At 38.3% G+C, this 26,785-nt stretch overlaps 1 protein-coding gene across 2 annotated transcripts in view; it reads left to right on the forward strand.

Moving 5' to 3' along the window:
- Positions 1-26,785, forward strand: part of pigg (phosphatidylinositol glycan anchor biosynthesis class G) — a 112,088-nt gene that overhangs the window by 47,889 nt on the left and 37,414 nt on the right. For both annotated transcript variants that reach the window (XM_047802273.1, XM_027135519.2), the window contains exons 7-9: positions 6,856-7,073; positions 15,416-15,700; positions 23,201-23,616. In XM_047802273.1, the coding sequence (XP_047658229.1) occupies positions 6,856-7,073; positions 15,416-15,700; positions 23,201-23,616 (919 nt within the window). The remainder of the gene's footprint in view (positions 1-6,855; positions 7,074-15,415; positions 15,701-23,200; positions 23,617-26,785) is intronic.

The following is a 26,785-nucleotide window of genomic DNA, read 5'->3' on the forward strand; positions in this document are numbered from 1 at the left end:
TTTCAGTGAGAAAAAGACATATGGGCAGAGATAGAGGTAACAGAGATGACGATGTTGAGGTTCTTTCTAAGAGTGATGAGGATGGACAGGATCAGGAATGAGCACATCAGGGGGACAGCTCAGGATGGCTGTTTTGGGGACGAGGTCAGAGAGGCTAGATTAAGATGGTTTGGACATGTACAGAAGAGAGAGATGGTTTGATTGGTGGAAGGATGTTGGAGAGGTTGCTGCTAGGTAAGGAGTCGTTAGGAAGGCCAAAGAGGAGATATATGTATGTGTTAAATGAAGACAAAAAGTTAATTGGTGCAAGAGTAGAGGATGTTGACGAAAGAGTTAGGTGTAAACAGATGATTTGTTGTGGCGACCTCTAACAGGAAAAGCCAAAAGTAGAAGAAGACGACGATCCCTAATGAGCAAGCAAGAGTTGATGATCATGTGGAAAAACTCTCTGAAACAATTTAATAACTGTGTACTATCTGGTCAAACAAGTACAGTTAGGTAAACAGGAAATTCATTCTATTTTCAATATAAAGACTATTTTGTAGTTTTGAAGTTATCATCTGTTCATGTAGGGCCATCAGCATCATTTGGTTGCTGCTGGTGTTTATAAAGTAGTCCTCCCTACTAGGTCTAGAAGTCACTCGTTTTCCAAAGCCAAGCAGATCTTGATGGATAAAGCATGTCTTAAATGATTCCTGTCTGACTTATATATACTGTACTTCATGCTGGGAGAAAAATCTGATTGAATTTCTGACAAACATCATCCTAAACCTGTTGAAGTCTTTGAACCAAAGTTGTTGATGTTGTTAATTGTCGATTTTTTTTTCTCCAGACATAAACAGTAAAAAGTGCACCCAAACAAAAAAAGAGTTTCAGATCCTTCACCAAAAGAATCCTTTTGATATACTAAGGCATTGTTGTTTTTTATACACTTTCATTTAATCAAAGTGAAAGATCTGATAAAATACCAGATGTGAGATTTTTCCATGTGTGCCAGATAAAGGACAAAAATCATCTCCTTTTCCTGCATTGTTTAGGCTGCTGTACTGGATGCTAAAAAGTAATTAAAAAAATGTGACGCAGTCCACCATCCAGTCCTTTTTGTGTTTAGCTCAGCTAAATCTGGGTCAGCCCGATGGGAATGGGTTTGTGATTAGAGCTCGTTACTGTACAGAAACTGCCTCATCACTGAGATGATTGATTACTGTGATTAATAAGCAGATTATTCTCCACTGCTCTGTTTTTCATTTCTTTTGACCTGAAAATGTTCTGCTGCAAGCTGAAATGCAAAATTTGTGTACATCTGTTACCATCGTGCCACAAGGCTAAGAATCCTGAAATGACACATCCAAAAAAAAAAGAAGAAAAAAGACTTGTTTATTGAAATATTCGGTATTGCAGATGCAAAACTATTTAAGTCTTTTTATGAGAAGAACAGCATTTCTGTCTTCCCGCATGCCTTGAGTGTTAACTGAATAAGCATTTCTTTGCTCAGTGGCCTTCTGTTTGTGCCGTACGTTAAGCGGGTGAGCGTGCGCGGTGAGTCTGCTGCAGTCCTTGCAGATAGAAAGTGCATATGTGATGGAGACTAGAGAGGACACCGCATATCAATGGGCTGCTGCACGTCACACTCCCTGCTAATCATTTCCCTTTTTTATGACATTACATGATTTATGAGAGGGGCGCATCTCCAGGGCTGAACTTATGAAGGCCGCAGTGCGTCAGTCCCTCTATCCCGCTCTTGCTCTCACTCAGTCTCTCTCGCTCACAAAACAAAAAATGTATGGTCGTGCACTTCAAGTACACCGGCTGTGTGTAATGAATCATCCATGTGTCATTTTGCCATTGTTACATGCAATAATTTTGTCTCTTGCCCTTACCATAAATTAAAGTGGTATTCTGTTAATATTTATATTTTGTCAGCTGAGATAGTATTTAAGAAACGCGAAGGTGTATGTTGTTGTAACATGAGCTTGATCCTTCTGCTTTATCTCTTATCTTCTGATGTGTAGCAATGCTTTGTATTGTGAGATAAACCACCTCCCATGCCCACTCCATCCCTATCACAGCCTAAAATATTTTTGATTGTTTGTTTGTTTTCTTTTATCTGGTTAGACATGAAGTTAATTCAAATATCACACAAGTCAACAGAAGTAACTCACAGAAGTGGGAAAACTTCATGCATGTGAAAGAACCCAACTCCAGCATCTATGCGTCTTTGCTTTTCAGCACTCAGCAGTTTTAAAGAAAGTCCATTATTAAAAAAGTGAACAGAACGAAATCCTCCCTTATGTCTTTATGAATCTGCCACACCAAATAAGACATCGCCATTATTCATACGCACTGATACAGTATAAGCATGCATACCGTCTCTTGCATACCTTTACACGCTCATTCCTGGTTCCTTTTCTCCTTTAAATAAATGTGTTTTTTTAAACTTTGCAGTTGTTCCTGTCTTATGGGAGAAAAAGTGTTTGCAGGGGCTGTGAAGTATGGTAGAAATTTACATATCACGACTGTTGTATACTTGAATATTCTTTTGAAATGTCTGACACATGAAAATAGCGAGTTGTTAGAAAGGCCAAGGACGACTAGAGTGAACCCAATACACAGTGACACATCGTGTTTAATAGGGACATTGTCTCTGATTGGCTGGTCTTGCTTACTACAGTCAGGATGGAAATAATGGCACTTTATGGGCTAAATGGCACAGTGGCCAGCATTACTTTCTCACAGGTCCATGGTCTTGCTTTGATCCTGAGCTTGGGTTACTGGCTGTGAGTTTCACATCATGTCCCTCTGCTTTCATCAGTTTCCACTGGTGTTACGCCCCAGTTAGTGGTGTGTCTGTGTGTCTTTTGTCTTTTTCTCTTTCAGGTTAAGGTTGAGGAAGTTGGTGCATAGTTTGTGAGCACCTGGGTTCCGTTGCGAAAGCTGCTTTCTGTAGATAGGGCTGCTGCTTAAGAAGTTTGCCATCATATCAGTTTTATTTGGGTTATTGTTTAGTTTCACCTTGTGCATTTACACACTTGCTGACAAAAAACTTTGTTTATTTCTACATTTTCCCCCACGATTGTGTGCATTTCTTCCCATCCTGGATGAATTCTCAAGCATTGCGCTGTGTTACTGGGATTGGTTACTGATCCACACCAATAACATGGTTACTGAACATGAAGGAATTAAAGAATTAATGGATAAATGAAAGAAATTAGAAATGAAATTTTATTTTTTCTACAGTTACAATAAATATGACTTGCTCTTGCAGCAGATTAAAATAGTAGTAATAGATTTAACTTTACATACTGTTTAAACAGCCTGAATAAACGAAAATGGAGTCTAGATCCCTCACCATTGACAGATTTTATGTTTAATATTAGGACCCTTGATTTGTACTGAGGATGCCATTATGAATGGCAGAGACAGACAGACAGACAGACAGACAGACAGACAGACAGACAGACAGACAGACAGACAGACAGACAGACAGACAGACAGACAGACAGACAGACAGGCAGGCAGACAGGCAGAGACACACAGAGAGAGTGAGAGAGAGGGGGAGTGTATTAAGTAAGATGAGATCTATGATTGAATAGTATGCTTATAATTGCTCCCTCCAAGCATTGCTCTGTATCTATCTCTCCCTCTTACTTCTCCTCCCACAGTCCTCTCTCTGTGTGTCTTGTCCTGTTAAAACAAATATTCATTTGTAGAGTTCCTCTCAGAGGCAGTAATAATTAACAGTAATGCAGGAGTGGGGTGGTGGGCAGTAACGATCCCATTTGGTCCTGGTAGGAAAGCCTTGACGCAGTACGTTCATTTATAGTCTTCCCAGTGATCAATGTATAAAATTAAACTTTCATTATAAACGTTCAATAGATGACTCCGCATTTGAGAGACTTCTGGGATTCATAGACTGAGACTGAGTCTTAAGTGTAACAGAATTATTAATATCGTTATTACATTAGTGGATGTGATGGTAAGTCTAGCTGTCAGGGTGATCATTCTTTACTCTAGACACACAGACTAATGGGAAGAGGTGCACCTTTATGTTCAATAAAAGCTGAATGAGCATGAAACAATTGATTAAGTAGGGGAATAATTAGTGCAATTATGGTATTGAATTACATTATTGCACAGCTTCTTGCACTATTATCACATCACCTTGACTGTTTAGACTATTCCCTCTGCTTTAGTTATGATTCACCGAATTGTTATCATATAAAATCCCTTTATTTTATCCCGAACTCGATTATGTCTGCTATCTTCAGCATTTTCCCATTACTTGAATTTATTGCTGTGTCATGGCTGCATAATCTTGCACTGTTGCCTCCTGTTCTATTCCCACACAGTCTTAGTTCCCCCTTTTTCTCTTGCTCTATGAAGGACAGACGGGATTAAGTCCGGATTAGCTTTCTTTGCATGTAGACTAAATTAGATGATCTTTCTCTTAACAGGTGTTAGTTACACACTACACCCTGTGGACCTATGTTGAATATGGACCTATGTTTTGCTTGGTTTATGCAATCTGTGATAATGATAGATTATCCCTTCCCCACCGCCCAAAACCGCCGCCACCACCACCACCACCACCACCACCACCACCCCACCTTAAAACATCCTCCGGTAGACTTCCTGGCTGATCAGTACTTGTTTCTGCTGTGTGATTCATGTTTTACACTCCAGGCTATTATATCTGCTCTTCTGCACACTGCTTTGGCCTGCATAATGTGAGCCACTATTCGTCTCTATAAGGCCTTTATTATTCAAGCCAGGCGGCACACCGAAGAGATGGAGATCAGGAGAACCAGGCAGGAACTGAGCGTAATATGAAATTCAAAGAAGGAATAAGAGGGCAGAAATATGCGCATGACAGAGTTTCAGAGAAAGCAAGAGACAGACAGAACGAGGAGATGTAATAGACTTTTTTCAGGACATATCCAAAAACAGGATCTGACTTGGGAGCCACATAAACTGCTTTCATGTATTCAAGTTTTAGATAATTTTCTGGCACCCTGAAATATTTAACAGTTACAGAAATATTTAGAACAGTAACCATCATCGAACACCACATTTCGATGTTCAACATCACTGTAAAGGTTGGTGTGGGTGAAACGGCTCAGTTTAGATTCATGGAAAATATGAAAACAAATTGCACACAGATGATTACATTTTTTGTTGTTGATAGAAAGATATCAGAACAGAAGTAGCATTATAAGGACATGATCAAACACTGACAATGAAAGTGAGCCTAGTACAGAGCCTTGAGGTAGACCATAAAGATAACCATTCTAAATCATTTTCAGTTCAATTCAGTTTATTTGTATAGCACTTTTAACAATTCATATTGTCTCAAAGCATCTTTACAGAAGAATAGAAACAGAAAAAATAAGAATAAAAATAAATAAATAAATACATTTAAAGTTTAAAATTAAGTTACTATATATTTCTAACATACAGTATATCCCTAATGAGCAAGCCAGATGGCAAGGAAAAACTGCCTGAGATTATATAAGGAAGAAACCTTAAGTGGAGCCAGGCTCCGAAGTTAACCCATCCACATTTTGGTGTAAATAATAGTGCAACCGAGAGCTCGTGAGGAACTTATGGCTCAGCTCAAACTCTGAGTTCATCATGGACCCAACACTAATTCTTTCCTGCCAAGGTCTTCAAATGGTTGCTGATAAAGACCGGAAAATTCAGCTGACTGACACAACAATGGTTCAAAGAAGGCATGACAGTCACCATTTTGGATGGTCCCATTGAGGCCATCATAGTGTCCTTTGAAGACTTTAATGACAGTTGTCAGGAATCTCTTGCTCTTTGTGTCAAGCACAGTGTGCAGAGCCACTTACGGCACAAAGCAGCCTGCAATGCTGCAGCTCATACTTCGTCATGCTTTTAGGTTTAATTTCCCTTAACTCATGCATTGTTATTTTGGTACTTGTCCTGTATATTCATCTGAATCCAATGGTTGTGTCCCACATGGTATATGGTTTATCATGTAGTGTGATGCAGCATGTGTAACTAATTAGCAATGAACAGTGTCTCTAGCCCCAACATTTTGATCATTTTGAACATTTTGATCTTAAAATCTTTGGTACTGGTCATGTTGCCATTCATTCATTCATTCATTCATTCATTCATTCATTTTCTACCGCTTTATCCAAACTTCTCGGGTCACGGGGAGCCTGTGCCTATCTCAGGCGTCATCGGGCATCGAGGCAGGATACACCCTAGACGGAGTGCCAACCCATCGCAGGGCACACACACTCTCTCATTCACTCACACACTCACACACTACGGACAATTTTCCAGAGATGCCAATTAACCTACCATGCATGTCTTTGGATCGGGGGAGGAAACCGGAGTACACGGAGGAAACCCCCCAGGCACGGGGAGAACATGCAAACTCCACACACACAAGGCAGAGGCGGGAATCAAACCCCGACCCTGGCGGTGTGAGGCGAATGTGCTAACCACTAAGCCACTGTGCCCCCCTGTCATGTTGCCAAATGAGAAAAAAATAGGTTATAATTTTCCGGTCCCAAAAGTTTTAGTATTTTATGTAGTTTAAAAAAAGCTGCTTAGAGGGAACAGAGAGACTTCTTGTACTGAACTGTGTGTGCTACATGAGTCTGACATGCCTGTTAACATTCTGGGAGTTGCCTGCTGAGATTGCCTTGGGCTTCCCACTCTGCTCTTGAACACATTAATGCTTTTTCTAAGTTCTCAAATGCACCACTGCTACCACAGAGTGGAAGTGTGCTTTGTCGCATACAGCCTTCTGTTGGTTAGAGTTTGTTGTCTGCCTTTATTTTTTTTAATTATGCTAATTTCTTTTCCTGTTTCACACAGAGGATGGTTACGAGCAGTTTCGGATGGCAGTGAAAGCCCATGGGAGCTGGATGAAGCTATATGTAGAGGGAAACACATCTGAGGTGCTGAGCAACATGGCGAAAAAAGTATTAAAACAGTACCTGGAGGCTCTTCAAGCCATGAGCGCAGCCCTCAGCAAGCAGCTGGGCAAATACGACATGTACTCCATGATGGTGGGCATGAGCCTCATACTGCAGGTAATACTAAGAGCTCTCTTGCTTCTTTTTCAATGAAAATAAGGATGTATCCTTCTTTAAGTTGCCAAGGACGTTTGGTGGTTTCAGTTATTATCTCAGATGCCAAGACTGGCTGAATCCCAATTGGCTCCTGACACTTTCTATAAGTACATGATATTGCTCGATATAATTTATACCCAATGTAGTGCAGTATAATGTACAACAAAAGATTCACATAGCTGTATCAGGAAGTGTGCTGTATACTGTAAACTACTGTAAGTGTATACCTGTACACCCTGTCTGGTTATTAATCTGCTGACATCTTGCCAGCTTTGCATCTTTTAATTGCTGAATACATGGTTACACATGCATAGGTTATCAAATGTCAAAGATTGTGCTTCTCAAAGCAATAGACTTTTTTCTAACTAAAGAAGGGCATTGCAGAGGATGCATTTGATTGTTCTTGGCCTGAGTAGCTCTTCTCCTCTCCATCTAAGCCTACAGCCAAGTTATTACATGCTTCATTAGGCATGTTCTCTCCCCTGATGACCTCTGAACAACCAACCAAACAGAACAGAACAGCTGCAAACAATTGAATTGTAAAGAGCATTGACTGAAGCTCTTCAGTAGGCAGCAATATGTGAACATCGAAGGCTATCAACAATCAAAGGTAAAGTAAAGGCGGGCCAAGTAGAGAGCCTTGTGGTATTGATATGTTTTCCCTTTCACACTAATGCTCCATTTACACATACTGTACAGTGACTCGCAGAGACAAAGTGAGCTGAGTCATTCATTTTTAATGAAAGTCGGCAGCTTCTAGCGACTGTGTGTTAAAGTTGAACTTTATGCAAATATGGAGTTGATGCAGCATCTACCAATGAGAGTGAAGACAGTTGCAAAGAAATGTATACACAAACACCAAATCTCCCCCAAGAATGTTTCTTTTAATAGCAAGAAATCTGATTTGATGAATGCTAGTTGTGTCACCCACTGATAAACCTTGTTACTATGGCAACCAGAAGCAGGAACGCTTGCTAATGACTTCATAGTACAGTAACAGGCGACTTCCAGAGATAACATCGCGGTATATAAAAGACATAGCATAATTCTTTCTGTAAACTCAAAACACTGATCTTAAGAAGGAGATCAGTGATCAGTATGTTATTGTCAGGCAAACATGACACTCTAGGATGCTTATGGAACTCTGGAGGTGGTGAACACTGCATTGAACTATTCATTGGTTCAAACTGATTTTCTGTAATCATTCATTATGTATCATTGGAACATCTTCTGAAAGATGTTGAGCATTCTTAACTATTCTTATTTATTCTTCCTAACATGTGCCACAAATTTCACAAAAATACAACACTGAAAATTTAATAATAAATATCGACATCTGTATAGATAATCTTGTTAAGGCTTTGTTCAGACAGCAAGGCAAATCTGGTCCCTTTCTTAAATCTTTTGTTTAAACAGAGCTTTCACCATTACAGATGGCCAAACCTAATATATATGGACTGTAGTTGCTTGCATGTGTGTTGGTTGTTATAGAAACATCACCGGTGTTATGCTGAGTAGTTCTGGGCAGATGAAACACTTATGGAGATTGAGCCATGGCCAGTATCCAGTCATGGGGTGCATCTCAATCAGCCCTCTAGTTCAGTAGTCAGGGCACTAATCAGAGAGTCAGCTATTTTAAGGGCTGTCTCAATAACATAATCATTCCATTGCACTGGAATGTTTGTTCCTGAAAAAAAATCCCATAATGCATCATGTGTTGACCATGTTTACTGAAGAATTTAAAAAAGTCTATCTCTATAAGTCTTCACTTGTAAGTATGTTTTTGTTGTTGCACTTAAATGTTTGCTTACATTTGTATGACATTCGTTCAATTTTTGGGGATTTTCAAATGTTTTTGATTTTGTGTTTATTTAAAAAAAAATAATAATAATCCACTACCTTGCCTGCGAGCTTGCTTGAAATCCCGTGACAGAAGCTTGTAAAATTATATGACATATAAAACATAATATTAATTATGTTTGAGGTTTTACAGTAACATGAGGGAATTAAAATGTTACCAGAAATTGTCCTTAGAGTAACTTAAAATGTTGTGAGCCAGTGCCCTGGACACTGTATACTGATTCACCACCTAGCGAGCTAGAGATCCGAATGAGACGCACCAATGGTTACGAATAAATTCATTTTTTGACGAAAAGTGACGATAGATCATTTGATTAGATCTGTGTGTTGAATCATATTCTGTTTAGTTGAGTTTCAGTATGTTTTGTTTTTAAACATTTGGTGTACTGTACATTACACTAAACCACAGTTAGATGTTGGCCTGAAAACAAATGCACAAAATAGGATTGGGTTGTTTGTCATTTTCATTGTGGAATTTGGTTTTGAAAAGTACAGCTGATTCGATTCATAGTATAAAGATTACAATGTCTGTTAAAGATGTTAGTGACTGTGCAAATTAGGTGACGTGTTTATAACCCATTATTGAACAAGCTTTAGGCCTGCAGGTAAAACCTGTCACTGAATTTTGTGGTCTGAGTGTTACAGTAGACCCACTCCTCCTGCCAAATAGGAGACAAGAGAAATTGTGTGTGTGTTTGTGTGTGTGTGTTTGTGTGTGTGTGTGTGTGTGTGTGTGTGTGTGTGTGTGTGTGTGTGTGTGTGTGTGTGTGTGTGTGTGTGTGTGTGTGTGTGTGCGCGTGCGTGCGTGCGTGTGTGTGTGTGTGCGCGTGCGTGCGTGCGTGCGCGTGTGTGTGTGTGTGTGTGTGTGATAAATTACTCTTGCTTGGTGTGTTGCAGTACTATGGCACATTGTCTAAGGAGTTTGTCCTGCATCGAAGGAACTTGAGTTCTACTCGTGTTCTGTGCTCCTCACTAATAGCTGAATGCCTCATGAGGTAGTTTATGCATGAAATTGTGAGACTCATTTTACTGAATCGTTCAGTTTGTTTAGTGCATTTTTAAAGAACTATAAAAAGTCTTTTTCTATATGCTAAGTGGTTGTTTTTTGGCAGCAGAATCAAGCTCAATTACTAAATCTAACTGGAAAATGATTTTATTTTATGAAGTATAGCAGAATGACGATGCATTTTTCTCAGATTAATTATTTAAATAAAAAGGTCCTGTAGGTTTGAGTTCAAAATATCAGTAGAGTTTTGTATATATATATAATTTCAGCATAGTTTATAAAAAATAACAAATAAAAAAAAAAAAACATTTCAGTTTTCCAATTTTCATACTGGTACATTTCAGTTTCATGGTTTACAAGCAAAAGAAATCTTTTTAGACTTCTAAAATGAGACATTGCAAGGTCTTTTACTTTGGACTCTGGACACACATTACAGCTCAGTCAGCAATATTTCCTTTCTAATATAAATGATGACAGTACAGGCTGTGTGTGTGTGTGTTTTTGTGTGTGTGTTTGTGCGTGTGTGTGCGTGTGTGTACGTTCAGAGAGCTTTGGCTCCATTTTGCACTCAATAATAAGAATAATTTGGCTCTGCTTTTTTTTTTTTTCTTGAGGTGACCCTTCAGACAATGTTTTCTATCTGATAAGTTAAAAGAAAGAGAGCATGTTTCTGGTTTGGAGCCAATATAGTGCCAAGAAATAAAGAACATAGATTTCAAAGCTTCAACTCTGACTGCTATTGCTTTGTTGCTGCAGCATGTCTTTTTTTTAATGTCAGATCTCCCAAAGGAGCTGCTCTGTAAAGCTAGTCAGCAAGAACTGAGTTTATTCAGCAGTTCAGGCTAATGAAGACTTCCTCCTGGCTCGGGTTGTACAAAACATTTATACATATGGTTATGAAGAAAATGTTTTGTGAAGCCAGCAATAAGTATATTTCTGTGTCTGACCTTCATCATAGAAGTCGATTTTGTAAGTGGGCTATTGTTTAATTTTCATGTTTATATTGAACAAGTGTTCCGGACAGTTTAGGTCTCTGATGGAAAAAGATATAATGCTTTGTATGTATTAACCAAATAAAATAAAATAAAAAAAAAGCCGGAGCAACTGAAGGTTAAGTACTACATTCAGCAATGATCACATTCATCTTAGGAAGGAGATAATAATTAGTGTGTTATTGTTAGGAGAACATGACACTTTAGGATAATTATGCAGCTCTGGAGTTAGTGAAATCTGCATTGAACTAATCATTGGTTCAAATTAATTCACAGTTATTATTTATTATGCGTCACAGAACTGTGTTCAGTAAAAATGTTGAGGCAAGTCAAATCCAAGTGGCGTGATGTTTAATGTATACACAATTCCTACCTATTTTTATCTATTTTTCCCAATGTGTGCCACCAATTTTTCATTGCCGTACGTGTACAGTCGTATGCAAAAGTTTAGGAACCCCTGACAATTTCCAAGATTTTCTTTTACTAAATGTTTGGGTGTTTGGATCAGCAATTTCATTTTGATCTAGCAAATAACTGAAGGACACAGTAATATTTCAGTAGTGAAATGAGGTTTATTGGATTAACAGAAAATGTGCAATATGCATCAAAATGAAATTAGACAGGTGCATAAATTTGGGCACCCCAACAGAAAAATCACATCAATATTTAGTAGAGCCTCCTTTAGCAGAAATAACACATCTAATAGCACATCTAGACGCTTCCTATAGCCTGTAACGAGTGTCTGGATTCTGGATGAATGTATTTTGGACCATTCCTCCTTACAAAACATCTCCAGTTCAGTTAGGTTTGATGATTGCCGAGCATGGACAGCTTGCTTCAAATCACCCCACAGATGTTCAGTGATATTCAGGTCTGGGGACTGGGATGGCTATTCCAGAACATTGTACTTGTTCCTCTGCATAAATACCTGAATAGATTTTGAGCGGTGTTTTGGGTCGTTGTCTTGTTGATATATCCAGCCCCGGCGTAAGTTCAACTTTGTGACTGATTCCTCAACATTATTCTCAAGAATCTGCTGATATTAAGTGGAATCCATGTGACCCTCAACTTTAACCAGATTCCCAGTACCTGCACTGGCCACACATCCCCACAGAATGATGGAACCTCCACCAAATTTTACTGTGGTTAGTAAGTGTTTTTCTTGGAATGCTGTGTTCTTTTGCCACCATGCATAATGCCCCTTGTTATGACCAAATAACTCAATCTTTTTCATCACTCCATAGCACCTTGTTCCAAAATGAAGCTGGCTTGTCCAAATGTGTGTTTGCCTACCTCAAGCGACTCTGTTTGTGGCATGTTTGCAGAAAAAGGCTTCTTTTGCATCACAAAGTGCGCTGAATTGTTGAACGATGCACAGTGACAACATCTGCAGCAAGTTGATGTTGTAGGTCTTTTGGAGGTGGTCTGTGGGCTGTTTTTAACCACTCACCATCCTTCGCCTTTGCTCCTCCAATATTTTACGTGGCCTGCCACTTCTGGGCTTAACAAGAACGATGCCTGTGGTCTTCCATTTCCTCACTATATTCCTCACAGTGGACACTGACAGCTTATATCTCTGCGATAACTTTTTGTAGCCTTGCCCTAAACCATAATGTTGAACAATCTGTTTCAGGTCATTTGAGAGTTGTTTTGAGGCCTCCATGTTGCCAGTATTCAGAGGAGAGTCAAAGAGAACAACAACTTGCAATTAGCCACCTTAAATACCTTTTCTCATGATTGGATGAATCTGTCTATGAAGTCCAAGGCTTAATGAGCCACCAAACCAATCATGTGTTCCAATTAATCAGTGCTAAGTAGTTACAGGTTTTCAAATCAACAAAATGGCAAGGGTGCCCAAATTTATGCACCTGTCTAATTTTGTTTTGATGTATATTTCACATTTTCTGTTAATCCAATAAACCTCATTTCACTCCTGAAATATTACTGTGTCCTTCAGTTTTTTGATAGATCAAAATGAAATTGCTGATCTAAACACCCAAATATTTATAAATGAAAATCATAGAAATTGTCAGGGGTTCCTAAACTTTTGCATATGACTGTAGCTGGAGCAGTTGAGGGTGAAAGGCTACATTCAGTAGTGTATTGCAATTTATTACTTTAATGTTAGTGCGATCAAGCTGTCAGATATGACACGTGCAGAACAAAGGCGCGGACTGCATTTATTAAAATGAACATACAGGGCAAGCACAAATCATTCATACTAACCGTTAAATTTTGTGTTCATATTTCAGGATATAGAACCAGCTAGAAGGAAAGAAGCCTTTTTTGTCATATATACATTACAACACTGTGCAATGCTTTTTTTGCTTTCTATTTAAGTGGAGGTCAGAGTGTAGGGTCAACCATGACAGAGAGGGTTAAGGGCCTTGCTTAAGGGGCAAACATTGGCAGCTTGGTGGCATTGGGGCTTGACCCCCGACCATCCAGGCAATGACTCAGAGCCTTCACTATTTGATTCACCACTGCCAATGTAAATTCATCCTAATTAAATGGCTACTAAATTCATTACACAACAGAGCTAGCAGGTACTAACTGTCTGCCTGGAGCTGGATTAATAAAACTGCACACATCTACTGACAATGAGACCAATTATGACCTTGAGCTGAGTTTGACGAAGTGTCAGAGCCATAATTTCTAACCTCAGAGAGAAGAATACTGTTCAATGTTCTTCTCTTTCTGACATTGATGTGTGGTCTTGCGAAATATTTTTCAAGGGTATGGCAGACCAAGTTAAACCTACACTAACACCTGTTGCCATCCTTTTGAGAAGATCTAGAGGTTTATACATTTTATACAAAGTGACATTTTGATTGTTTAACTTTTTTTTTTACCAGTACGCTGGCATTCCTTTCCCCATTGGAATGGAAACCATCTTATCGGACATTTTGAATCAGTATAAACAAATGAATTATATTATTGCCACAAGTCTGTTATAAAATTAGTCAGAACATTGCTGGCTTTCAGTGTGAGATGTTTTTTTTTTATCTCTGTTTAGATAAATGAACATCTCATATAGCAGAAATGGGTCACTGTTCATGTTTCTCGCATTTTTTTGGAATGTTTCCATATATATATATATATATATATATATATATATATATATATATATATATATATATATATATATATATATATATCTCCTCTATTAGGCTAGGAGACAACAGAAACAGAATTGCTTGTAACAAAAAAATCAGTGAATGGCTACTTTCATGTAAGTTATTAATAACCACTGTTGACATGTATAAACAGATATATGGAATTAATATATGCACATATCCCAGTGTCCTGCCTAAATAAAACTGAACCCAGCTTAGACCATATAATGACGTCCCCTGATTTTTCATTCTTTCCAGCCTGCACTATCTGTGCCTCTAGTCTGATGCATGTATGCAGCTGAAGAAACGTGTAGGCGTTAGCTTGGTATTTCTAAACACAGTTTAGCACTAGGTTAGGTGAGAGACTGACAGGCTGTGTGCACAGACATTTAGCCTGTGGATCAGGCCCTGGGATTAGGCAGAAGATTGGTAGGGGAAGGTATGGTAATTGGACTTGCCTATTAATGTGTCAAAGGCAACTCTCCTGAAAGGCACGTTGGTCCTTGCTTGAGTGTCACTTCAGTCTAATCAGCAGCTTCAGGCTGGCAGGGCTGCTGATCACACTGAACGTATCAGCCGCAATGCCCGATGTGAGCAGAATTCTGTGCAGGAATAGACAAATCACTAGAACAGGTGCAACAGATTTGGTCCCCTGTCTATAAATTTTTATTCATAGCTGACTGAAATGAGCAAATCATAAAAAAACGGTATTCCTTATTGAGTTTCAACAAAATGTTTCATTTAATATTTTGCCCTGTTTGAACAAATTTATTTCATCATGGGGGTGAAGAACTGCTGTATATTTTCCTCAGTCCTGAGGTGCAATCTAGTTATACAATGCAAAGTCCATTAAGACATGCTTTACCAAGGTTGTTGATGAAGACCTTGCACAGAGACCTGATTTTAACCCCACTGAAAATATTTGGTATGAACTGGAGCTCTGACTGTGTACCAGGCCTCTTCTCCTACTATCGGTGCCTGATCTCACTAATGCTCTTATGGCTGAATGGACAACTTTCCACAGCTACGCTCTAAAATCTAGTGGAAAGCATTTTTAGAAGAGTGGCACTTATTGCCAAAGGAAAGTGGGACAAAATCTGGCAAAAAAAAAATGGTGTCCAAAATATTTTGGCCAAATGTTTATAAAATGTGAATATACCTTATTATAGTAAAACCTTTTTTATATAGTTTTTGTGTTTATTAAAAATCTGTAATACATTTTTAAAAGTCCTGTTTTATTATTCCAGAAATGAACATGACACAAATACTTTCTTTTTCATCCATTCTATACAATTAATATCTAATTCCTTGATCTTCATCTTGCTATAGATTCTGATGCTGCTGTTGTTGACCATGCCAGAGGCTCTGAGCGGTGCTGCATGTGTGGACGTTCCCCTGGCAACCACTTTCCTCTCTTTACCCTTCTACCTCCTCATCCTGCTTGGATCCTCTGTTCATGTGCTGGTGTGCACTTCGTCCGAGGCCTCCTGCTACTTCTGCTCGCTGCCCTGGCTCCTGGCCTTTATCGCCATCGTCTTCTCCTCAGCCTTGTTTTGTTCCGTAGTGTCCATGGCAGCCAGACGTGCACTCAAAGTCGATAACAAGCAGCCCAAGGTGAGTGACACAGAAAAGAAGCGGGAAAGGCAATCTCGGATTGGGGTTGTTAGTTTCAATCTACCTTGGTTTGGTTTTGTATTACCTAAAATTCCAAAGTCTGGAGCAAATGTTTGTCAAATAACACAAAAGAGATGAATTCAATATCCAGTCTGTAAACCCTGCAAGCTGTTTCTCTTTTGAAGTTGTGCAAGGCTTTGGTTTAGCATTGAAAGCCTGCTGAAAGCTTTTGGAGGAGATGCGAATAAATATTATACCACAGATTCTCTCATGCACAAGGAAAAAACCTAGAGAGGAGACAGACTCAAAAGGGACTCCATTCTCTTCTAGATGACATTGGATAGTGTAAATATAAATCATTTCCACAATTGTGTTCCAAAAAAATCGGACAAATGTGTTGAAAGTGCGTTTATCATGAGAATCGTCACTTCTTTATGATTACAGCAGCAGTTCTTAGGCATTAGTTCTGCTGAGACAGCCTCCCTACTACAACTGCATCATTTTTTCCCCCCTCTCAAGTCTTTTGTTCATGTAACAGTGTATGAGCTGAGAGCGAGGTCTTGCTCTTTAGGTGTGTGTGTGTGTGTGTATGTGGCAACTGAAGAAGAGTTGTGTTTCAGTCTGCTCTGCTGCTCTGTTCTGGTTGTAATGCATGCTTGGGTTGCCTGGTAATTGGTTCACCTTTTGATCTGTGAGGCTGATATAGTAAGTTGCAGTGCTTTATACAGTAGTTACACAGCCTGACTTTCGTTTTTTCACCTTCCTCTAGCTTTTCAATGCCACCACTTCTTTTTAAAGTAAAGGTCTTATTAAATAGCTGTTCCTTCCCCCTGTGAATAGGCTACCCATAAAAAAATCTTATGATGTCTTCTGAACATCCATTGTTAAAGGGACAGTGGAACTAATGTTACCTGATTTCGGTGAACAAATTAAGTTAAAAAGAAAAAAAAATTAGCCTAATTACGGCTTCCGAGGTGAACAGTCTCTTTTGTTTGCCGCACTTTCCCGTCTTTTTCCGTTCTCTCTCTATCTCTTTCTCTCTAAGATTTTATGCAGATGGATATACAAAGCAAGATACAGATGAAAGAGAGACTCTTGAGTTTATATAATGATATAGGGATGAATTAGGACTAAAACACATGCAGAATAAGTATTAATGATCTGGCTCGTCATGCTTTTTGAAGGTCATTTTCACTCTGACTGAAAGTTGGCAAGAACATTGATGACTCATCCACTTTTTTCTTTCCACATACGAACCTGGCCAGAAGTGTCTGATGAAATTAATTGGCCTGGTGACAAAAAATGAAAAGCAGCTCACACACACAATTTATGTCTGATTATTTAAGTGGACGTTGCACATTACCTCGATGGAAATAAATTAACAGTAATGTATATGCCAGCATTTCTCACAAAATGGATACGTTTTTAAGGTAAACGGATTAAGTTTTTAGATAAAATGCTATGAATCCTACCAATGTTTTGTCATTCTTTTCTTCATCTGTACTGTAGCCTTTATACAGTAAGTGAAGATCTACTTTTAGTTTTTACTGAGCTGGTTTACTATCAGCAGGCAGGTTTTTTTTTTTGGAAGAGACCGAGAGAACAGAGAGACACAAGCCAGGTTTCCTTACCCTGAGCCATAACAGCATGAAGAAATAGTTCTCTACATGTTAACAGAACAAATTCAAATTATATTTACAGTTCAGGCCAAAGGTGTACATACACCTAGGCTAAATATATCCAGTCTCAGATTTTCACAACCTCACACATTTCATGTTACCACACATTTCTTCTGGCAAGTCAACCTGGGCCTCTAATATACTTACATCAGAAGTCATTTTAAAACAATATATTAGAGACAGATTTATTTCAGTTTCCCAACTGACTGTCTCTACAGAATGATATTTAGTATCTGATTGGAAACGTGTCATAATTCTGAGTTAATTAGTTTACCTGTGACTATAAAATTTCCTTTTAGAGACAATAGCTGTCTCCAGATGTTCCTAACTTTAGTACCTAACTTTACACAGAAAAGCAGTACACAAGAGAGGTAGTATGTCTGAATTTACAGTGCTCATAAAACAGTAGGTGAGAAATACCTGAATAATCTACTGCTTTCACTGTGACGAACACTAGACATTAACGGGACTGGCGTGGAATCAAAAGCAGCATGTCAGTAATGCTACAGATGTTAAAGGCTGTTCCTTTGAAGTTAAAGCACACTTGTTTAACAACACATAAGTAAATTGTTAACTTATTAAAGCTTTAAACAAGAAAAAAACAACCGTTTCTGGTCACAAAAAAATGCCAACGTTGCAGACGTAATATGTTTAGATTTTGTTCATACTACACACATGTATGTACTGAATCAACGACCAAGCAGTACTGAATTTAGATATGGAGTCCCAATTGGCCAATTGGCTATCAGTCCTAAGACGTATTTAAGGTTAGAATTAATGTCCCCCAGATAGTAGTATGTTAAAATGTGTATCCCAAAGGTGACCTGGATGGTCTGCTCTTTCTGGTAGATTTTCGAAATGTGGATCTGTGAACATTTGTTCGTTTAATATTGCCCACAGCTCTTTACACGAGGGAGGAAGGGATTTTGTGGCAGCTTGCTTTGCCAAATTCAGTCTGCAGGAATGTGGATTAAATAAATCCAGGGAAAGGTTAATTAAGTTGTATAGTATACATTATATATGTGTAACTAGGCAACATAGTTATTTTTTGCTACATTGCATGCAAGTATATCCCAGTGCTTGCATACATCTTATAGATATACCGTAAATGCTTGCATACATTTTTTCTCAAAAGTATGTACATTTTCTTCCCAAAAAACATTTAGTGCCTAGAATAAGTGGGCAAATTAGGGCGCAGACGGCATCTCTTTGCTCTTGATACCATAAAATATCCAAGCAACTGAGACAGTGTTGTTTAGGAAAAAATTGAAGACTGCAACAAGACTGGTTTCTCCTTAGGAGGAATTTTCAAACAATTGCCTGTGAACTGAATTGCACAAATGGCTAGGTGTGCAGGTGTTCCTAATAAAGTGCCCTGTGAGTGTATTAAACCACTTAGAGACGGTGAAGATGGCCTCGGACTGCAGCTGATACATTTTTGTGCTCACGTCTCTATCAGTGACCAGGTGATAAAAAAAATAAATAAATAAAAATATTACACAGTTATATTACTAGAAAGGAATAATATTCACTCGGTTGGGTCTCACCCAGATAAGGATGGTTCCCTTTTGTTTTTTCTTCCTCATATCATATCAGGGAGATTTCTTTGTAACTCTGTGTATATTATATGGATATGAATTTGTCTGTTGTGTATATGAAAGTGGACATCTTGAGAGAGGTCTGATTCAGGCTTCTGGTATATTTAGCACTGTTATAACTTGGAGAATTTTGAATAATTATTAAGTGGCTTTTTTTTTTATTTGTCTTTGCCAATATAGTCTATATTCCAAGAGAGGATAGAAGGAACAGGAGAGAAAAGAAGTAATTGTAAGTGTGTTGAGTATTAATTATGATCTGTTTTTGCTTATTTGATTCTGCCAGCATTGCTGTTTGCTTTGTGATTTCTGCTCGACCTGGCTGTAACACAGGCCTGTTTCATAGACGGCTCATTTGAAACAGCGCACCAGACTGCCAATTACTATAATAACCGATATTCATTTATACTAAAAATACGCATCCGGTGCCAGAAATCCTTGTTATATGAGGATGTGTAAATAGTAGACAGTATAATTCACTTCTATTATTTGCTCCCAGACAAAACCAACATCATTCAGACATCAACAATGATCAGTTTTTGTTTGTTTGTTTGTTTGTTTGTTTTTTGTTTGTTTGTTTGTTTGTTTGTTTTTAAGTTTTTTGCATTTTGAGGAAAATCTTACCTGATCATTGTGAGTGTCTAATTTTTTTAGTCTTTGGAAATGCTTCATTTTCCTGGTACATTAATTTTGAATTAAATTCTTTCTTTATTCTTTAATGTGCATTCTATTTCATACTTTGTTTATTAGATATGTTTATACACACCTTCACACCTAGGGGCATTTTATTGTAGCCAATTTAACCATCTGCATTTTTGTAGAAAGTGGAAGGAAACCAGAGAACCAAGAGGAAACCCTGGCAAACAGATAGAGAACTTATAACTCAGACAGTATGCTGAGAAAAGGATCGAACTCAGGACCCAGGATCTGTGAAGCATTAATGCTACACGCAGTCATTTAATCAGCCTAATTCCTAAAATCATCCAGATACAGGTCAAGAGCTTCAGTTAATGTTCACATTAAACATTCAAGTGTGGAAAAATTTCTGGTTTTTGGTACAGGTGGGCTGATTTGAGTGTTTAAATAAGCTGGTCTGCAGTTTATGAGAGAGATCAGAGGAGAAGGAACAGACTGGTCTGAGCTGACAGGAAGTCTGTAGTACTGTAACTCAAATAAACACAACTGTACTGAGCAGAAAAGCTACTGTACAAGTGGAACCCAATGTGGTCTTCTGTTGTTTTAACCCATCCACCAAGGTTCACTTTTTTGTGCATACTGAGATGCTTTTCTGTTTACTGCAGTTTTAAGAGTGATTGTATATCCATCCTGGCAGCTTAAACCAATCTGGCCATTTTTCTCTGACCTCTCATTTCAAATAGGATTTTCCACCAAAAAAATGTTTTTATTCAGTGTTTTTGTTGTTGTTGTTGTTGTTGTTGTTGTTGTTGTTTTCTTCACTATTCTGTGTAATCTCTCAAGATTGTTGAAAATAATAGTAGATCAGAAGGTTATGAAATACTCAAATCAGCCCATGGTTCATGATGCTTCATTCATGGTACCAACAATATACCGTGTGACAGTTAGTCACAGAGATCTCACTTTTTGTTTATTCTGATGTTTGATGTTCTGATGTTAAGTCCTAATGAACCAGTGTTAATGTGTACATTGATAGACTTAAAAGCACTGTTTTACGTCGCTCTAGATTAGGGCATAACCCCCCACCACCCCACCCACCCATAGCCGCCCCGCCCCCCCATCGTTCTGCTGCCACATGATTGGCTGATTAGGCATGTACAGGTGACAGGTGTTCCTAATAAAGTGGACAGTAAGTGTTACTATTAACGATACCTAAAAAGGATATCAGAGGATGAAGAGAAGAAGAGTCTACAGTGTGAAAGGGTCTTTAGTTTTTTCTACAGCAGTTATATTTATCCTTTTGATTTTTTCTCTTGTAGGGAAACCTCTAGTTATTTAGAGATGCAGGTTTTGATAAGTTGCTGGTGATGGGAAGTGCTCGAAATATCAAAACAAGACAGTTATTAGAGAGAATTTTCAGTTCATAGGATGCACTGAATCAGTGTATAAATAGTCAAGCCTGGTGCTTTATTTCTTCCATTCTAATTTTAGCCTCAGAATGATTTCTTCTTATGTATGGAGATCAAAAACCACAACCAACAGAGGCCAAAACAAAGAGTGGAGGAAAAAAAACTCTTAATCTCCAAAAGGATGGTTTCTAGTCAGTTTGAACTTCAGGGACACAAATATTCCAGCAAAGGGGAATCAAGCATGGCTTGAAAGGGAGAGGGAAATAGAGAGGGAAAGAGAGCCAGAGAGCAAGCAAGAGGGAGGGAGACAGGGAGGGAGTGGTAATATTTTTTTCTCCCCTCTCCATGATTGTGCTTACACAGACGTCAGTGTTAGTGTGTTGGTTACACAATTCATTTTCCCCTTGGCTAAGTTCTTCTCAGCATTGCTCTCAGTGATGGATGGTGGCTCATTGGTCACTGCAGAGCCACCCTGTCACAGCCCCAAGGAGTACCGTGTCCCCATGGTAACTGGTGTCTTAGCAACACGTGTTTTGTATCCATCATGATGCTTAGACATGGAGTAACTAATTAAGATTTCATAAGTGCACAAGGGCAAGGTTGGCTCTGACTGCATAACCATTAACCATAAATGTAAATGTTAATCCTAAACTGTTGCGTTCTAGTGTTTAGCCGTGACTAACTGGTTAGTATGTGTTGTTAGCCAAGGAGTCTGTTCAAGGAAACCTTTTGGTGTTGTATTTAATGTCCACAGCGGAAGCGTGTTGTCAAAAGCGTGTGAGTTTGTGTTTTTATGTCGTCTGTAGTTATGCTGGCAGTAGTTGTGTATGTATATTTGTCCACTTTTTATTGCTTAGCTCTTTAAACATTACTCCCTGGAGCTGCTTAATAACACAGTGAGGGCAGTTTGTGTGTGTGTGTGTGTGTGTGTGTGTGTGTGTGTGTGTGTGTGTGTGTGTGTGTGTGTGTGTGTGTGTGTGTGTGTGTGTGTGTGTGTGTGTGTGTGTGGTTAGCTAACAGCTTTGAACATTTAGGGCACTCTCAAGATGCTTTCAGTATTGTAATGTATGTAAGCATTTCTTTCATTCTAGTCTAGTCCGTGTTATTTAATTAAAATGTATAAAGGAGTAATTACGTAAAATTCTTTGCTTCCTCATTCTAGCATTATAAGGGGACCTACCCTGACTAAATGGAAGATATTCACCCTCAAATGCTTAATCATTTCTGAAGTACTGATTAAGTGAAGGTTAAGCGGTTACTTTGTTTTATAGTAGAGTTTTTATGATGTCCCTTACTTCAAATAAAATGAAATCTCTATATGAAATATCTAAATATCCATTGTGTGAAAGCTCCTCCTTTTCCTGTGTACTTTCTTTATGGTGCATTCAAATCATCAATTCTAGATTGCACTTATGACTAGAATGCACACAACCTTGAGTAAGAAAACACAGTCGAAATCAACGGATACAGCGTTGATAGTAAAGCGCTGTTGTTGATTGTAAAGCTGTTGAATGTTTAATTGAATGTTTACTCGTCTCAGAAGCTGATTCAATTTATGACTTCTTTTTTTTATTTTTTTTTGAGAAGTAGAATTAAAAACCTTGCTGTATTTTCTGTAGTTAATTACGAGAAGAAATTTTAAATACGAGTTTCCCAGGATGTCTTGAACTCAAATTTAGCCCTGTAGCTAGTTCCTGATTCAATGAGCCAATTTTAGCTAAGTACATAATTTACGTAAAAGCATATGATTTGCTGCTACAGGCCAAGTAGTTTTGAGGTTTACTGATTTATACACAGTGTCCTAGGCAGGAATTTGTTTCAGGTTGAGTTGAATCTAACAGGAAATCGGTTAATTCTTCCCCTTTTTACCATGGCATCCTGCACTGTCTGAATCTTGCTGCTGATTTCAGTGTCACTCATTTGGCACAAAGTACATTTTACACATGCCTGCATTTCAGGCTTTTAACACCTTTATTCCTATGATTTAATTTAAAGTCCTTTAATTAGTTCTCAGCACGTCCTAATACTGCTGAGAACTCGAGTGCAAGAGAAGCTATCGCAGGCACACAGTCAGTGGGTGTGATCGTGCATGTAATAGGTGATACATTTTACATCTCTCTCTCTTTCTCTCTCTCTCTCTCTCTCTCTCTCTCTCTCTCTCTCTCTTTCTCTCTATCTCAGACGTCTTCCTCAGAGTGGACTCTGTCTGAACTGGACATCCTGCTTCTGATCGGCACGATCGGCCACACTCTCAGCTTGGCTTCCAGTAGCTTTGTAGAAGAGGAACACCAGACATGGTACTTCCTGCTCAACACGCTTTGCCTGGCTGTCTTCCAGGATGTATGCAGGAAGTATTTCAGGGAAAAGCATCGCCCAGATGAAGAAGAGCAAGAAAGTCTACTCCTGCCTTCTACCATAGAGGAAAAAGCTGCATCTTTCTCTCCAGTGGCTGAGCTGGGGGTCAGTGCAGACTCGGAGAAGTGGTTAGCCCTGGCCACGCCGCTCCTCACCCTGACATGCTGTCGAATGCTCAGGTCACTCAACCAGACCGGGGTGCAGTGGGCACATCTGCCTGACCTGAGCCACTGGCTCAACAGGTGAGAAAAAAAATCAATCAAATGTAACATGACATAATGCATTGTGTTATGTCATTTAGTTCAGGTACAAAACTCGGTGACAGATATGTAGGCATTTTATTCTTTTTTCTATTATTCTAATCCATGGGTAATCAACTAAAATTTTGCAGTTACAGTTACAAAAAACCTTTTCTTCCACATGTCTAGAGAAGCAACTACCATAAATGAGTGGAAGATTTACCTTTAAATATCTTTACTGATGAGTTTATTGCTATAAAATAGAAAGAAAGTGAAGGGGTTATGTTTTGTTTTAACACAAGTTAAACACATGCTTCTCTGTCAATTTATATTTTGCCCATAGCTTTTTTTTTTTAAAGAAGGTAAAGATTATGAAATATCTATAAATATTTTATGAAAACGTTTCTCTTTCTGTCGTACTGTATTTATAGTGCGGTCAAGTTATTGTATTTACAAATTGAACACACATCAACGCCACCACACTGTTTTTATATGGGCCGGGAAACTTTTGATTTGTTTCGAGCTCCAAGTTTCCGAGTTAGGGTGTGTGACTAATAAAACACAGTGAATCTGTGGATGCAGAGTCTGTAGTTGACGGTCTAATACGCGGACCACGTGATCCACAGTGGTGACCCCCAACAGGGAGAAGCCGAAAGAAAAAAAATCACCTCAGAGTCTGATTCTAGATTTGAGGACATTTTCAAGAAGTGAAAAAAAAACTTGCTCTATTATTTGTAAATTAAGACTCAAGACTTACGACCAGCATTTCAGGAGGTCTTGAATGCACATTTAGCCATGTAGCTTGTTTCTGATCCAATGATTCACTTTCAGCTTAATGGATATTTTATAAACGCATGTGATTGGCTGTAACAGGCCAAGAAGCTCCACTGATTCTTTTTAATTCGATTTGAAAAAGAACAGTGCATTATAATCAGACACTGGTTTTGGAATTTCCATTGAACAAATGATTGAAAATAGCAGAAAAGTCAGCAGCTAAATGCAACGGCAGTCTGCTTCTGGATTGGAGACGGAATGTGGAATTGAAAGAGATATGATTTCATTAGTAGTAATGTAAGGCTAGGACTATACTGTGTATTGTACAAGCTTTGTTGCTAATGTAATCGGTAGCATAGTTTTCCCCCTTGGTATGTTGTCAGACAGTGCTATCTATAAAATAACAATGTTTGTGGTTGCTATGTGCATAAATATCTAGATATCCAGTCTAAAAATGTGCATGTGCCATGTTATTGTGCTGCTGTATTTATACATCGGTTTGAAATTCTCAAGAATGTTTAGTTAAATATTTGAAGGATTTATATAGTGTTAGTATTGTATGCAGCAGATGAAGCGATTAGGTTTTGGAGTTCATTCAGACATTGTTTGTCATACAAAGATGTTACTTATAAGCTCATGTTCAGAAACAATCTTCAAGTTTTAGCAGTTGGACAGTCCATATGCCCAGCCATGCTTCAGTTATATTGACTTGTCATTATAACAAACAGATGAACAGATTAGATTTTCATAGTCTGAAATTGTTCTTCAGTTGTTTCCTTCCTGCATGTTTTACAAAGATGTTGCGTTCATGATCATGCTCAGACTTATAATTACTGCAGTCCATCCGTCCATCCATCCACCAACGCAATACACTGAAGATGAGCAGGGTTAAAGACATAACATAGTCAAATATCATGTTTTATAGTAGAGAGAGAGAGAGAGAGAGAGAGAGAGAGAGAGAGAGAGAGAGAGAGAGAGAGAGAGAGAGAGAGAGAGAGAGAGGGCATTACTATAAAAAGAAATCATTCAGTTGCCTTAAAGAAAACAAGTATTGATTATGAGAAGGTTTCTATATTAATATAATTCTCTCCCACTCTGTTGGTTCTGTCTTGATGTATCTACTCTCACTTTTCCTAACAGCAGCCACGTTTCATTAAAAACTCTTAAAATCTATGTTTACCTTTCTCCACTATTCAGAGACTGTGTTTCAGAGACTGACACTGATTTAGAGAAAGCTTTAAAGCTGAAAGTGTAACTCCAGAGAATTGTACTCTATCCAAATTGGATCTTATATTTAAGCTTTCTCACATTTTAAAACTTCTGAAAAGCTAAAACTGGGTACAATTAGACTTTTTTTATAGTTAATAAAAGGCAAGTTGTTAAGGGAAATCCAGTGAACTGTAAATGCAACACCAATTATAGTCACTGTAAGTATTTAGCAAATTAAGAGTGAGATGAGCTTGCTTAAAGCTTGTAATACCTTAAGTGAGTGGTATTTAATTATTATGTTTGCTGTGCACAATGTGTGTGTGTGTGTGGGGGGGGGTGTAGTGGACTTGTAATTGATCCCCACCAAGTTAAAAAATTGTACTTAAACACAGACACAAACAAAAAAATGGTCAAAAGGTTCCTTTTCTGTTGTGTTGGTGCAGTATTAATTAGCTGCATTACAACTTATTGAATGTAGGGTCCTCATGATAGACCTCATTTATTAAGCTGGAAACTAAATCATTGTTTAGTTTCATAAATCATTCATAGGTGTTTTTACACAAGACATTTAGTACTGTATGCATTAAAACCCTGCTTGTTCAAAAAGTGTTTAAGAGCTTCTGAGTTCATCTGGGTAAAAAAAAAATCCATGGGTAAAGTGACGGATGTACTAATGAGTTTTGGAGGTTTCATGCACGGTTTATATTTAGAAGGTTTAATAACTGATTTTCACACACAAATTTTATGAACATCATTTAATTTTGAGGAAATATTAAATAAGGATAATTATATAAGTATATTTTTTATGTAATTATTAACGAAATACAGTACAGTGCATGTAAATCTGACTGTGCTTGTTCTTGGCTTCTGCTGTAGCATTGGTCTGGTTTTAGACTAACTTGATTCTTTCAAACCTTATAACAAACACCCATGAAGACACTAGTGTGGACCCAAATATGAGTTGTGTTCACATTCACAGAAATCTTGGCACACTTCCAGTCCAACCAGAGTAATATCATCTCTTACAAGGAGCCTCAGGTCCAGTACCATGTTCTGCTTCCCATCCACATGAGAAACTTTCACCTCAACCGTGCTCATTTAAAGCTGCGCTATTTCAGTTTCAATTGCCACTGATTTCCATTTGGCATCTCCTTTAATGCTCTGCAACACTGCAATAAGTAACAAAAAA

The sequence above is a fragment of the Tachysurus fulvidraco genome, chromosome 17 (assembly GCF_022655615.1).
Source record: "Tachysurus fulvidraco isolate hzauxx_2018 chromosome 17, HZAU_PFXX_2.0, whole genome shotgun sequence".
Taxonomy (NCBI): domain Eukaryota; kingdom Metazoa; phylum Chordata; class Actinopteri; order Siluriformes; family Bagridae; genus Tachysurus; species Tachysurus fulvidraco.